Here is a 16,047-nt window from a genome sequence, read left to right on the forward strand (position 1 = left end):
GTATTTTTTAGGCGTTCATTATGTGCCAGGCACTCTGCTAAGCGCTGGGGTGGAGGCGAATAAATGGGGTTGGACGCGGTCCCTGACTCACGCGGGGCTCACAGTCTTAATCCCCATTTTACAGAAGAGGGAACCGAGGTCCAGAGAAGCCAAGTGGCTTGTCAGAGGCCACACAGCCGTCAGGCGGCGGAGTCGGGATTCGAACCCATCACCCGCTGACTCCCAAATCCGTGCTCTATCCACTAGCCGACACCGAATTCTCTCCCTGATCCTTTTGCGCTGTCCGAAGCGCTCCTCGGGGGCAGGGCACGTGGGTACCCACTCTTTCGTACTGTGCTCTCCGAGGCGCTTAGCACAGTGCTCTGCGGGCAGGAAGCGCTCAGTCGGTACCGAGTGACGTTGGATAAGGGTACCCAGCGGCACCGGAGGAGAGCGGCAGCGGATGATGAAGAAGAAGGTTGAGTTTGATTCTTTTATTCATTCATTCAGTCGCATTTATTGAGCGCTTACTGTGTGCGGAGCGCTGTACTAAGCGCTTGGGAAGTCCAAGTTGGCAACATCTAGAGACGGTCCCTACCCAACAGTGGGCTCACAGTCTAGAAGGGGGAGACGGAGGACAAAACAAAACATATTAACAAAATAAAATAAATAGAAAAATATGTACAAATAAAATAAATTCATTCATTCATTCAATGGCATTTATTGAGCGCTTACTGTGTGCGGAGCACTGTACTAAGCGCTTGGGAAGTCCAAGTTGGCAACATCTAGAGACGGTCCCTACCCAACAGCGGGCTCACAGTCTAGAAGACTTTTACTCGACCGAGCGCTTAGTACAGTGCTCTGCACACAGCAAGTGCCCAGTAAATACGATTGAATGAATGAATGAGTTGAGGTGGCATTTTTTTTTTTTTTTGATGGCATTTGTTAAGCGCTTACTATGTGCAAAGCACAGTTCTAAGCGCTGGGGAGGTTACAAGGTGATCAGGTTGTCGCCCAGGGGGCTCACAGTCATCATCATCATCATCAATCGTATTTATTGAGTGCTTACTGTGTGCAGAGCACTGTACTAAGCGCTTGGGAAGTCCAAGTTGGTGACATATAGAGACAGTCCCTACCCAACAGCGGGCTCACAGTCTAGAAGGGGGAGACAGACAACAAAACCAAACATATTAACAAAATAAAATAAATAGAATAGATAGGTACAAGTAAAATAAATAAATAAATGGAGTGATAAATATGTACAAACATCTATACATATATACAGGTGCTGTGGGGAAGGGAAGGAGGTAAGATGGGGGGGATGGAGAGGGGGACGAGGGGGAGAGGAAGGAGGGGGCTCAGTCTGGGAAGGCCTCCTGGAGGAGGTGAGCTCTCAGTAGGGTATTATTATTATTATTATTATTATTATTATTATTATTATTATTCTCTGGGCCTCCCCATTTTCCAGATGAGGGAACTGAGACCCAGAGAGGCGAAGTGACTTGCCCAAAGTCACACAGCTGACAGTTGGTGGAGCCGGGATTTGTGGCTCGGACGGGAATGGATTCCATCCGTCTGAACTATCCCCGCTTCTGATGGTGTAAGCTGGCTGCGGGCAGGAAAACGTGCCTGCTTATTGTTGTCCTCTCCCAAGCGCTTAGTACAGTGCTCTGTTCTCAGTAAGTGCTCAGCGTGACTCAGTGGAAAGAGCATGGGCTTTGGAGTCAGAGTTCGTGGGTTCGAATCTGGGCTCTGTCAGATGTCAGCTGTGTGACTTGGGGCAAGTCACTTCACTTCTCTGGGCCTCAGTTCCCTCATCTGTAAAATGGGCATTAAGATCAAGACAACCTGATCACCTCGTAACCTCCCCAGTGCTTAGAACAGTGCTTTGCACATAGAAAGCCCTTAATAAATGCTGCCATTATTATTATCAAGCGTTTAGTACAGTGCTCTGTTCTCAGTAAGTGCTCAGCGTGACCCAGTGGAAAGAGCATGGGCTTTGAAGTCAGAGTTCATGGGTTCGAATCTGGGCTCTGTCAGCTGTGTGACTTGGGGCAAGTCACTTCACTTCTCTGGGCCTCAGTTCCCTCATCTGTAAAATGGGCCTTAAGATCAAGACAACCTGATCACCTCGTAACCTCCCCAGTGCTTAGAACAGTGCTTTGCACATAGAAAGCCCTTAATAAATGCCATTATTATTATTATCAAGCGCTTAGTACAGTGCTCTGTTCTCAGTAACTGCTCAGCGGAAAGAGGATGGGCTTTGAAGTCAGAGTTCATGGGTTTGAATTTTGGCTCTGTCAGTTGTCAGCTGTGTGACTTGGGGCAAGTCACTTCACTTCTCTGGGCCTCAGTTCCCTCATCTGTAAAATGGGCATTAGGATCAAGACAACCTGATCACCTCGTAACCTCCCCAGTGCTTAGAACAGTGCTTTGCACATAGAAAGCACTTAATAAATGCCATTATTATTATTATCAAGCGCTTAGTACAGTGCTCTGTTCTCAGTAAGTGCTCAGCGGAAAGAGGATGCGCTTTGAAGTCAGAGTTCATGGGTTCGAATCTTGGCTCTGTCAGTTGTCAGCTGTGTGACTTGGGGCAAGTCACTTCACTTCTCTGGGCCTCAGTTCCCTCATCTGTAAAAGGGGCATTAGAATCAAGACAACCTGATCACCTCGTAACCTCCCCAGTGCTTAGAACAGTGCTTTGCACATAGAAAGCGCTTAATAAATGCCATCGTTGTTATTATCAAGCGCTTAGTACAGTGCTCTGTTCTCAGTAAGTGCTCAGCGTGGCTCAGAGGAAAGAGCATGGGCTTTGAAGTCAGAGTTCATGGGTTCGAATCTGGGCTCTGTCAGTTATCAAACAATCAGTCAATCAATCGTACTTATTGAGCGCTTACTGTGTGCAGAGCACTGTACTAAGCGCTTGGGAAGTACAAGTTGGCAGCATATAGAAACGGTCCCTACCTAACAGTGGGCTCACAGTCTAGAAGACTAGACACAGTCAGCTGTGTGACTTTGGGCAAGTCGCTTCACTTCTCTGTGCCTCAGTGACCCCATCTGTAAAATGGGGATGAAGACTGTGAGCCCCCCGTGGGACGACCTGATCACCTTGTATCCTCCCCAGCGCTTAGAACAGTGCTCAGCACGTAGAAAGCACTTAATAAATGCCATTATTATGATCAGGCGCTTAGTACGGTGCTCTGCACACTGTAAGCGCTCAATAAATACGATTGAATGAATGAACGCCCAATCATTCAATCAATCAATCGTCTTTACAGAGCGCTTACTGTGTGCAGAGCACTGTACTAAGTGCTTAGGGAAGTACAAGTTGGCAACATACAGAAACGGTCCCTACCCAACAGTGGGCTCACAGTCTAGACGATTAGACACAGTTAGCTGTGTGACTTTGGACAAGTCACTTCACTTCTCTGCGCCTCAGTTCCCTCATCTGTAAAATGGGGATGAAGACTGTGAGCCCCCTGTGGGACGACCTGATCACCTTGTATCCCCCCCAGCGCTTAGAACAGTGCTTTGCACATAGAAAGCACTTAATAAATGCCATTATTATGATCAGGCACTTAGTACGGTGCTCTGCACACAGTAAGCGCTCAATAAGTACGATTGAATGAATGAACGCCCAATCAATCAATCAATCAATCGTCTTTATTGAGCGCTTACTGTGTGCAGAGCACTGTACTAAGTGCTTGGGAAGTCCAAGTTGGCCAATAAAAACCATCGAAGGAATGGAAGGTGTGAGCTGAGTTCCCCGCGTCCGTTTTGCCGCTCCTTCCATCCCGCTTCGTCCGGAGAGATTCGCGGTGCCAAGTAGACGTTCCCCGCCGGGGCTGCGTTTTGATCCTGCTCCGCCCCCGCTAGGCATCCAGTCTACTCCATCCACAGACGGCACGACGAGCCCCGCCGGCACGCGACGGTCCGGCGCGACGGGCAGATTCGCTTGACCTCGGTTGCTCTGAGAAGTCGAACGGGTGGCGAGATTCCTCGGGGAAAGCCTGTAGAACCATTCATTCCTTCATTCAGTCGTATTTATTGAGCGCTTACTGTGTGCAGAGCACCGTACTGAGCGCTTGGGAAGTCCAAGTCGGCAACACATATAGACGGTCCCTACCCAACAGTGGGTTCACAGTCTAGAAGGGGGAGACAGACAACAAAACATTTTAACAAAATTCATTCATTCAATCGTATTTATTGAGCGCTTACTGTGTGCAGAGCACTGTACTGAGCGCTTGGGAAGCCCAAGTTGGCAACACGTAGAGACGGTCCCTACCCAACAGCGGGCTCACAGTCTACAAGGGGGAGACAGACAACAAAACAAAACATTTGAACAAAATTCATTCATTCATTCAGTCGTATTGATTGAGCACTTACTGTGTGCAGAGCACTGTACTGAGCGCTTGGGAAGTCCAAGTCGGCAACATCTAGAGGCGGGCCCTACCCAACAGTGGGCTCACAGTCTACAAGGGGGAGACAGACAACAAAACAAAACATTTGAAAAAAATTCATTCATTCATTCAAGCGTATTTATTGAGTGCCTACTGTGTGTAGAGCACTGTACTGAGCGCTTGGGAAGTCCAAGTCGGCAACACATATAGATGGTCCCTACCCAACAGTGGGTTCACAGTCTAGAAGGGGGAGACAGAGAACAAAACCAAACATTTTAATGAAATTCGTTCATTCATTCAATCGTATTTATTGAGTGCTTACTATGTGCAGAGCACTGTACTAAGCGCTTGGGAAGTCCAAGTCGGCAACATCTAGAGACCAACAGCGGGCTCACAGTCTAGAAGGGGCCAAGTTCAGAGAGGTCGATTGTTCACCTTCCGGGTGTTCGGCCGCTCAAGGTGAATTAGGGCCAGTTTCCCCCAAATAGACTGTCTCCCCCCTCAAGACTGTGAGCCCGCTGTTGGGTAGGGACCATCCCTATATGTTGCCAACTTGTACTTCCCAAGCGCTTAGTACAGTGCTCTGCACACAGTAAGTGCTCAATAAATAGGATTGAATGAATGAATGAAATAATTTAGGTCCTTGGAAGGAATCCCGCCGGGCCAGGCCCGTGTCGGCGTTTGGGACTGGGGAGGACCTTCCGCGGGACGGTAGTCATCATCATCATCATCAACCGTATTTATTGAGCGCTTCCTATGTGCAGAGCACTGTACTAAGCGCTTGGGAAGTACAAATTGGCAACATCTAGAGACAGTCCCTACCCAACAGCGGGCTCACAGTCTAAAAGGGGGAGACAGAGAACAAAACCAAACATACTAACAAAATAAAATAAAAATAGAATAGATATGTACAAGTAAAATAAATAAATAAATAGAGTAATAAATATGTACAAACATATATACGTATCTACAGGTAACGGATGGGACTGTCCGTCTGACTGTTCCGAGAGAAGGAGGTACTTGCAGGGAATATAACCCGAAACGTGCGAGCCATCGTCTTAGGCCTAAGCGGGACAAGCAGCGGGGCTCAGCGGGAAGAGCCCGGGCTTGGGAGTCAGAGGTCATGGGTTCAAATTCCGGCTCTGCCACTGGTCAGCTGGGTGAGTTTGGGCAAGTCACTTCACTTCTCTGGGCCTCAGTTCCCTCATCTGGAAAATGGAGATGAAGACTGAGCCCCCCCGTGGAACGACCTCATCAGCTTGTAACCACCCCAGTGCTTAGAACAGTGCTTTGCACACAGTAAGCGCTTAACAAATACCATTATTATTATTATTATTATTATTATTATTATTATTATTATTATTATTATTATTACAGTGCTTTGCACACAGTAAGCACCCAATAAATGCGATTGAGTGAATATCTAGGTGAGCAGATTCTTCAAAATTCCCAAGTGGAGCCTAGGAAATGGAGTGTTACCAGTGATCTCTATGTATTGCCAACTTGTACTTCCCAAGCACGTAGTACAGTGCTCTGCACACAGTAAGCGCTCAATAAATACGATTGAATGAATGAACCAAGCCCCTTCCTTCCTCTCCCCCTCCTCCCCCTCCCCAACCCCCTGCCTTACCTCCTTCCCCTCCCCACAGCACCTGTGTACATGTATATATGTTTGTACGTATTTATTACTCCATTTATGTATTTATTTTACTTGTACATATTTATTCTATTTGTTTTATTTTGTTGATATGTTTTGTTTTGTTGTCTGTCTCCCCCTTCTATAATAATAATAATAATGGCACTTGCTAAGCGCTTACTATGTGCAAAGCACTGTTCTAAGCGCAGGGGAGGATACAAGGTGATCAGGTTGTCCCATGGGGGACTCACCGTCTTTATCCCCATTTTCCAGATGAGGAAACTGAGGCCCAGAGAAGTGAAGTGACTTGCCCAAAGTCACACAGCTGACAAGCAGCGGAGCCGGGATTAGAACCCATGACCTCTGACTCCCAAGCCCGGGCTCTTTCCACTGAGCCACGCTGCTTCTAGACTTTGAGCCCGCTGTTGGGTAGGGACCGTCTCTATATGTTGCCGACTTGGGCTTCCCAAGCGCTTAGCACAGTGCCCTGCACACAGTAAGCGCTCAATAAATACGATTGAATGAATGAATGAATGGGAATGACTTTTCCAGTCGAGCGGGTAAGGGTGAAGAAACGCGTTCCGGGGAAACGGAAGGATCGTCGTGGTTGTCGGCTAAATTGGGGTTTAAAATGTAGCGGTGTCCCGGGGCGGGGTGTGGTTTAGCGAGGTCACGGGTGCTGTCCGTCCGTCCGTCCGTCCGTCCCCCTGGGGTGCTCTGCACACAGTAAGCGCTCAATAAATACGATTGATTGATTGAAAGAGTGGTTTTTGGGGGAGGCGCCCCGCTCATCCGCCCGCTGCCGAAGAAATGAAGGCCCCCGGTTCCCGGACCTGTGCCCGCCAGCCGGATGCCGTGGGTGGGCTTTGCTAATTTTCAGTGTCGGCCGGTGGTCGGGGGAGCCCCTCGGCTCTCGGCCTCTCCCTCCCCCGGGGGGACGCAGGGAGGGCGTTGGCACGAGCAGGCCCGGGGGCGGCCCGGAGGGGGGCACGGTCGCTCCTGCCTATGCCAAGGAGGCCCCCCCGGGCCGCTCTCTGGCCCGAAACCACCTCCGCTGACACCGCCAACCCCCGGGCCCGGATCCTGGGTGTCCCCAAGCCCGTTCCTTCATTCATCCAATCGTATTTATTGAGCGCCTGCTGTGCCCTGGACTAGGCTGTCCATCCCCTGGCCCGCTCCTACCTCCCCTCCCTTCTGTCCTTCTCCAGCCCAGCCCGCACCCTCCGCTCCTCTGCCGCTAATCTCCTCACCGTACCTCGTTCTTGCCCATCCCACCGTCGACCCCCGGCCCACGTCGTCCCCCGGGCCTGGAATGCCCCCAATCCCTCTGTCCATCCGCCAAGCTCGCTCTCTTCCTCCCTTCAAAGCCCTACTGAGAGCTCACCTCCTCCAGGAGGCCCTCCCACACTGAGCCCTATCCTTCCTCTCCCCCTCGTCCCCCTCTCCATCCCCCCCATCTTACCTCCTTCCCTTCCCCACAGCACCTGTAGATATGTATATATGCTTGTACATATTTATTACTCTATTTATTTTACTTGTACCTATCTATTCTATTTATTTTATTTTGTTAATATGTTTGGTTTTGTTGTCTGTCTCCCCCTTCTAGACTGTGAGCCCTCTGTTGGGTAGGGACCGTCTCTAGATGTTGCCAACTTGGACTTCCCAAGTGCTTAGTCCAGTGCTCTGCACACAGTAAGCGCTCAATAAATACGATTGAATGAATGAATGAGAGGCAGTAAGGGGACTCTGATCAGGACGGCCTTTAAAAAAGGGATCCCCCCCCCCCCCCACTCCAGGGTAGCTTGTACCTTCTGTGGATTTCCACTCCCCATGGGTGAGAGGGTATGTTGTTTTCGGTAGCACGCGTGCTCACGTCGGTATCGGGGGCCAGAGGGGAGGTTGATAATAATAATAATGATAATAATAATAATAATAATAATAATAATAATGACATTTATTAAGCGCTTACTATGTGCAAAGCACTGTTCTAAGCGCTGGGGGGGAATACAAGGTGATCAGGTTGTCCCGCACAGGGCTGACAGTCTTAATCCCCATTTTACGGATGAGGTAACTGAGGCTCAGAGAAGTGAAGTGACTTGCCCAAGGTCACACGGCAGACAAGTGGCGGAGTCGGGATTTGAACCCATGACCTCTGACTCCAAAGCCCGGGCTCTTTCCACTGAGCCACGCTGCTTCTGCACACTGAGGAGGAAGATGTGAAATCCCCTCTAGACTGTCAGCTCGTGGTGGGAGGGGACTGTGTCTGTGTTATTTCTGTCTTGAACTCCCCCCAGCACTTATTCAGTCATTCAGTCGTATTTATTGAGCGCTTACTGTGTGCAGAGCACTGGACTAAGCGCTTGGGAAGTCCAAGTCGGCAACATCTAGAGACGGTCCCTACACAACGGCAGGCTCACAGTCTAGAGGGGGGAGACACAACAAAACAAGACATATTAACAAAATAAAATGAATAGAATAAATATGTTAAAATAAAAGAGTAATAGAGTAATAAATCTGTACAAACACATATACAAGTAGGGTGGGGAGGGGAAGGAGGTAAGGTGTGGGGGGATTCATTCATTCAATCGTATTAGGGAGCACTTACTGTGTGCAGAGCACTGTACTAAGCGCTTGGGAAGTCCAAGTTGGCAACATATAGAGACGGTCCCTACCCAACAGTGGGCTCACAGTCTAGAAGGGGAAGACAGACAACAAAACAAGACATATTAACCAAATAAAATAAATAGAATAAATACGTACAAGTAAAATAAATAAATAGAGTAATAAATCTGTACAAACAGATATACAGGTGCAGTGGGGAGGGGAAGGAGGTAAGGCGGGGGGGGGATTCATTCATTCAATCGTATTTATTGAGCGCTTAACTGTGTGCAGAGCACTGTACTAAGCGCTTGGGAAGTACAAGTCGGCGACATATAGAGACGGTCCCTACCCAGCAGTGGGCTCACAGTCTAGTAGGGGGAGACAGATAACAAAACAAGCCATATGAACAAAATAAAATAAATAGAATAAATGTGTACAAGTAAAATAAATAAATAGAGTACTAAATCTGTACAAACATATATACAGGTGCTGTGGGGAGGGGAAGGAAGGGGAGAGGAAGGAGGGGGCTCAGTCTGGGAAGGCCTAAGCCTCTAGTGCTCTTTCCACCAAGCCACGCTGCTTCCCCTTTTCGTGTACTAAGCACTTTTCCTATATGCTGTCCGCTGTACTAAGCGCTTGGGAGAGTACAGCGCAACAAGAAACAGTCCTATTCCCTGCCCACAACGAGCTCACGGTCTAGAGCCGGGGAGACAGACATCGCTGCAAGGGAGTGAAAGATGAGCAGCGTGGCTCGGTGGCAAGAGCCCGGGCTTTGGAGTCACAGGTCGTGAGTTCAAATCCCGGCTCGGCCAACTGTCAGCTGGGTGACTCTGGGCAAGTCACATCACTTCTCTGGGCCACACTGCTTCTCGTCCGTCTTGTTAGCGCGTATCAAACACTATCAGAAATAAAGGGGAGGCTCCCAAGGTTGGGGTCTGGAGACTCTGTTCAGATTCCTCGTGCGCCCCTGAGGTTTCCTTTTCATTCATTCATTCACTCATTCATTCAGTCGTATTTATTGAGCGCTTACTGTGTTCAGAGCACTGTACTAAGTAGCTCTTGGGAAGTCCAAGTTGGCAACATATAAAGACGGTCCCTACCCAACAGCGGGCTCACAGTCTAGAAGGAGGAGACAGACAACAAAACAAAACATATTAACAAAATAAAATGAATACAATAGTAAAATAAATAGAGGAATAAATCTGTACAAACAGATATTCATTCATTAATTCATTCAGTCGTATTTATTGAGTGCTTACTGTGTGCAGAGCACTGTACTAAGCAGCGCTTGGGAAGTCCAAGTTGGCAACATATAGAGACGGTCCCTCCCCAACAGCGGGCTCACAGTCTAGAAGGGGGAGACAGACAACAAAACAAAACATATTAACAAAATAAAATGAATACCATAGTAAAATAAATAGAGGAATAAATCTGTACAAACAGATATTCATTCATTAATTCATTCAATCGTATTTATTGAGCGCTTACTGTGTTCAGAGCACTGTACTAAGCAGCGCTTGGGAAGTCCAAGTTGGCAACGTATAGAGACGGTCCCTCCCCAACAGCGGGCTCACAGTCTAGAAGGGGGAGACAGACAACAAAACAAAACATATTAACAAAATAAAATGAATACCATAGTAAAATAAATAGAGGAATAAATCTGTACAAACAGATATTCATTCATTAATTCATTCAATCGTAGTTATTGAGCGCTTACTGTGTGCAGAGCACTGTACTAAGCAGCGCTTGGGAAGTCCAAGTTGGCAACGTAGAGAGACGGTCCCTCCCCGATAGCGGGCTCACAGTCTAGAAGGGGGAGACAGACAACAAAACAAAACATATTAACAAAATAAAATGAATACAATAGTAAAATAAACAGAGGAATAAATCTGTACAAACAGATATTCATTCATTAATTCATTCAATCGTATTTATTGAGCGCTTACTGTGTGCAGAGCACTGTACTAAGCAGCACTTGGGAAGTCCCAGTTGGCAACATCTAGAGACGGTCCCTCCCCAACAGCGGGCTCACAGTCTAGAAAGGGGAGACAGAGAACAAAACAAAACATATTAACAAAATAAAATAATTAGAATAAATATGCACAAATAAAATAGAGTAATAAATCCGTACAAACATATATACGTATATACAGGTGCTGTGGGGAGGGGAAGGAGGGAAGGCGGAGGGGGAGAGGAAGGAGGGGGCTCAGTCTAGACAGAGAGTTGGTTGTGGGCGGGGATCATATCTGATGCTGTTGGGAAGGGACCGTCTCTGTATGTTGCCAACTTGTACTTCCCAAGCGCTTAGTACAGTGCTCTGTACACAGTAAGTGCTAAATAAATGCGATTGAATGAATGAAAGAATGACTGGTGGGTGGCGTGGTCTCCGCGACGCTCAGTCCCGTGCTCTGCTCCCCCGGTCGGCACTTAGTAAATGCCTAGAGTGAGGATGGTTGTTAATTAATTAATGATGGCATTTATTAAGTGCTTACTATGTGCAAAGCACTGTTCTAAGCGCCGGGGAGGTTACAAGGTGATCAGGTTGTCCCACGGGGGGCTCACAGTCTTCATCCCCATTTTACAGATGAGGGAACTGAGGCCCAGTGAAGTGACTTGCCCAAAGCCACTCAGCTGACAAGTGGCGGAGCCGGGATTTGAACCCTTGACCTCTGACTCCAAAGCCCGGGCTCTTTCCCCTGAGCCACGCTGCTTCTCTAAGCAAGTCACTTCAATCAATCAATCAATCAGTCAATCAGTTGTATTTATGGAGCACTTACTGTGTGCAGAGCACTGGACTAAGCGCTTGGGAAGTACAAGTTGGCAACATCTAGAGACAGTCCCTACCCAACATTGGGCTCACAGTCTAAAAGGGGGGAGACAGAGAACAAAACCAAACATACTAACAAAATAAAATAAATAGAATAGATAGGTACAAGTAAAATAAATAAATAGAGTAATAAATATGTACAAACATGAGGTCACCGAGGCAAAGTGAAGTGGCTTGCCCAAGGTCACACGGCAGACAGGAGAAGCAGCGTGGCTCAGTGGAAAGAGCCCAGGCTTGGGAGTCGGAGGACGTGGGTTCTAATCCCGGCTCCGCCACTTGTCTGCGTGTGACCTTGGGCAAACCATTTCATTCATTCATTCAATCGTATTTGTTGAGCGCTTACTCTGTGCAGAGCGCTGTACTAAGCGCTTGGGAAGTGCAAGTTGGCAAACCACTTCACTTCTCTGGGCCTCAGCTACCTCATCTGGAAAATGGGGATTAAAAGTGTGAGCCCCCCCCCGCCACGGCACAACTTGATGACCTCGCATCTGTCCCAGCGCTTCATCATCAATCGTATTTATTGAGCGCTTACTGTGTGCAGAGCACTGGACTAAGCGCTTGGGAAGTACAAATTGGCAACATATAGAGACAGTCCCTACCCAACAGTGGGCTCACGGTCTAAAAGGGGGAGACAGAGAACAAAACCAAACATACTAACAAAATAAAATAAATAGAATAGATATGTACAAGTAAAATAAATAAATAAATAGAGTGATAAATATGTACAAACATATATACATATATACAGGTGCTATGGGGAAGGGGAAGCGCTTGGCACACCGTCCACGCTCAATCAGTCCGAATGAAGCCCCGGCGCTTAGAACAGAGGTTTGCACATAGCAAACGCTTAACAGATTTTCCTTCTAGACTGTGAGCCCGTTGTTGGGTAGGGACTCCGCCACGTGTCCGCTGTGTGACCTTGGGCAAGTCACTTAACTTCTCTGAGCCTCAGTGGCCTCATCTGTAAAACGGGTATTAACGCTGTGAACCCCACATGGGCCAACCTGATCCTCTTGTATCCCCCCCAGCGCTTAGAACAGTGCTTTGCACATAGTAAGTGCTTAATAAATGCCATTATTATTATTATTACTCAGATTGTGAGCCCCACTCAGGTCAGGGACTGCGTCCAAACTGACAGACTCGTATCTACCCCAGGTCTTAGAATAGTAAGCGCTTAACAAATGCCATCATCATTATTATTATTATTATTATTATTAGGGGCCGTCTCTATCTGTCGCCGGCTTGTACTTCCCAAGCGCTTAGTACAGTGCTCTGCACACGGTAAGCGCTCAATAAATCCGGTTGAATGAGTGAATGAAGGAACGAAAGGAAGGCAGGCTGAGCCCCGCCGGGGGGCAGCCCCCTCTCCCCGCCGAAGCTCATCGTCGTCTCTCCTGGTTCCCGCGCTCCCCTTTCCTCAGTTTCCCCAGGGCCTTGGATACGTCGCCGGCTTGTCCTTCCCAAGCGCTTAGTACAGTGCTCTGCACACGGTAAGCGCTCAATAAATCCGGTTGAATGAGTGAATGAAGGAACGAAGGGAAGGCAGGCTGAGCCCCGCCCAGGGGCAGCCCCCTCTCCCCGCCGAAGCTCATCGTCGTCTCTCCTGGTTCCCGCGCTCCCCTTTCCTCAGTTTCCCCAGGGCCTCGGATACGTCGCCGACTTGTACTTCCCAAGCGCTTAGTACAGTGCTCTGCACACGGTAAGCGCTCAATAAGTCCGGTTGAATGAATGAAGGAACGAAGGGAAGGCAGGCTGAGCCCCGCCCAGGGGCTGCCCCCTCTCCCCGCCGAAGCTCATGGTGTCTCCTGGTTCCCGCACTCCCCGTTCCTCAGTTTCCCCAGGGCCTCGGATATGTCGCCGGCTTGTCCTTCCCAAGCGCTTAGTACAGTGCTCTGCACACGGTAAGCGCTCAATAAGTCCGGTTGAATGAGTGAATGAAGGAACGAAGGGAAGGCGGGCTGAGCCCCTCCCAGGGGCTGCCCCCTCTCCCCGCCGAAGCTCATCGTCTCTCCTGGTTCCCGCGCTCCCCGTTCCTCAGTTTCCCCAGGGCCTCGGATACGTCACCGGCTTGTCCTTCCCAAGCGCTTAGTACGTGCTCTGCACACGGTAAGCGCTCAATAAATCTGGTTGAATGAGTGAATGAAGGAACGAAGGGAAGGCAGGCTGAGCCCCGCCAGGGGCAGCCCCCTCTCCCCACTGAAGCTCATGGTGTCTCCTGGTTCCCGCGCTCCCCGTTCCTCAGTTTCCCCAGGGCCTCGGATACGTCGCCGGCTTGTCCTTCCCAAGCGCTTAGTACAGTGCTCTGCACACGGTAAGCGCTCAATAAGTACGGTTGAATGAGTGAATGAAGGAACGAAGGGAAGGCAGGCTGAGCCCCGCCAGGGGCAGCCCCCTCTCCCCGCCGAAGCTCATGGTGTCTCCTGGTTCCTGCGCTCCCCGTTCCTCAGTTTCCCCAGGGCCTCGGATACGTCGCCGGCTTGTACTTCCCAAGCGCTTAGTACAGTGCTCTGCACACGGTAAGCGCTCAATAAATCCGGTTGAATGAGTGAATGAAGGAACGAAGGGAAGGCAGGCTGAGCCCCGCCCAGGGGCAGCCCTCTCTCCCCGCCGAAGCTCATCGTCGTCTCTCCTGGTTCCCGCGCTCCCCTTTCCTCAGTTTCCCCAGGGCCTCGGATACGTCGCCGGCTTGTCCTTCCCAAGCGCTTAGTACAGTGCTCTGCACACGGTAAGCGCTCAATAAGTACGGTTGAATGAGTGAATGAAGGAATGAAGGGAAGGCAGGCTGAGCCCCGCCAGGGGCAGCCCCCTCTCCCCACTGAAGCTCATCATCGTCTCTCCTGGTTCCCGCGCTCCCCGTTCCTCAGTTTCCCCAGGGCCTCGGACCGTCGCGCTCCGTCTCGGGCGTTCCTCCCTCTGCCCCGGGGTGGGGGGAGGAATCGGTGATGCCTGCAGCCCCCCAGCTCTTCCTCCTGACTCTTTTCAGCCCTTCACGAGCCTAGGGAGAGGCACCCTTGGTCCGCGGCGGCCCGGGGAAGAGCGGCCCGGCCGGAGGAACGCGCTCCCTCGGCTCCCGGCGGCGCGGCCGGCGTCCCGTGTGCGTCTCTGCGTGTGCGTGCGTGCGAGGGCGTGTGTCTGTGCATACATCCGTGTGGTTTCTGTTTTCTCTTCTTCCCCCGCCCCGTCTCTCGTGTCCCCGACAGATTCCGACGGCAGCGGGAACGGCAGCGACGACCCTTCGAAGGACAGCAGCGAGGGCTCCGCCGAAGACAACCCCGTAGAGGAGGAGGCCCCGCCGGGAGGGACAGGGGCCCCGGGGCCCGGCCCGCCCGCCCGGGAGATGCCGCCCGGGGGGAAGCGGCCGGACGGGAGTCAGCGCGGCGAGGAGGCCCGGGAGGAGGACCAGGAGGAGGCGGAGGAGGAGGAGGAGGAGGAGGAGGAGCGGGAACGGCAGCCGCCGTTGAGGCGCGAGGAGGAGGAGGAGGAGGCGGCGGCGGCGGCGGAGGAGGAGGAGGAGGAGGAGGAGGCGAGGGAGGCCGGGGAGGTGGGCGGCGGGCGGGGAGAGGAGGACGGCCAAGAGAAGCCCAAGAGGAAGAAGGAGAAGGAGCGGGCGGCGCCCGGCGAGGCGGCGCCCGGCGGCCCGGCCCCTGAGGACCAGGCCCACGAGCCCAAGAAGTGGAACCTGCGGCGCAACCGGCCCCTGCTGGACTTCGTGTCCATGGAGGAGCTGAACGACATGGACGACTACGACAGCGAAGACGACAACGACTGGCGGCCCGCGGCGGCCCGGCGCAAGGGGCGGGCGGCCGCCCAGCGGCAGGGCGCCGACGGGGACGGCCGCGACGAGGGCGAAGACGACGACGACGAGGAGGACGAGGACGACGACGACGACGTCAGCGAGGAGGAGGAGGAGGAGGAGGAGGAGGACGAGGAGGTGGCGCCGCCGCCGCCGCCGCCGCCGCCGCCGCCGGAGGAGCGCGAGGACCGGGAGGAGGAGGAGGAGGGGCGGCAGCGGCGGGAGCCCCGCGACCCCCGCAACGGCGGCGGCCCCCCGGCCGGACGCAGGAAGAAGGCCAAGGCGCCCGGGGGGAACGGTGCGGACGACGAGGAACTGACCAATGATAGCCTGGCCCTGTCCCACAGCAAGAGTAACGAGGTAGAGGCTCCGCCTTTCTCTCCTATCTCTCCGTCCGGCGGGGGGGACTGGGGGGGAGTGGGGTGCAAGGGCGGGCGGCCGGGGTCCCGAGCGGACCCCCCGATCCGCGCCCTCCGTTTCCAGCTCGGCCCCTCCTCCCCCGCCTCCTGCCGCCGAGCGCCGCGGCTCGGGAGCAGTGCCCACGGTGCCCGCGGTCCCGGGACCTGGGAGGGGGTGGGGTTGGGGTGGAGGGTCCCCCCAGGGCCCGGCCGAGCCTCCGCCACCACCCTGGGAGCGACATGGGGGATAGGGGGGATGGGAGGGCCGGCCACGGGGGACAGCCCGGCGGGGTCGTGGCCGCTCGGTGCTTCGGCATCCGGCGGGCCGGCGATGGGACGCGGATCAGTGGAGCTGACGGCAGCCACGTTTTTCCGTCCTACTGAAGGGTTTCCCGGCGGGTGGCCCCGGG

General features: G+C 52.0%; 1 protein-coding gene across 1 annotated transcript in view; it reads left to right on the forward strand.

Moving 5' to 3' along the window:
- The window catches only part of PHF14 (PHD finger protein 14), a 314,667-nt gene that overhangs the window by 15,297 nt on the left and 283,323 nt on the right, over positions 1 to 16,047 (forward strand). Inside the window, exons 3-5 of the mRNA XM_038769100.1 lie at positions 14,647 to 14,732; positions 14,820 to 15,335; positions 15,465 to 15,599. Of these exons, the coding sequence (XP_038625028.1) occupies positions 14,647 to 14,732; positions 14,820 to 15,335; positions 15,465 to 15,599 (737 nt within the window). The remainder of the gene's footprint in view (positions 1 to 14,646; positions 14,733 to 14,819; positions 15,336 to 15,464; positions 15,600 to 16,047) is intronic.

The sequence above is a fragment of the Tachyglossus aculeatus genome, chromosome 2 (assembly GCF_015852505.1).
Source record: "Tachyglossus aculeatus isolate mTacAcu1 chromosome 2, mTacAcu1.pri, whole genome shotgun sequence".
Lineage (NCBI taxonomy): Eukaryota > Metazoa > Chordata > Mammalia > Monotremata > Tachyglossidae > Tachyglossus > Tachyglossus aculeatus.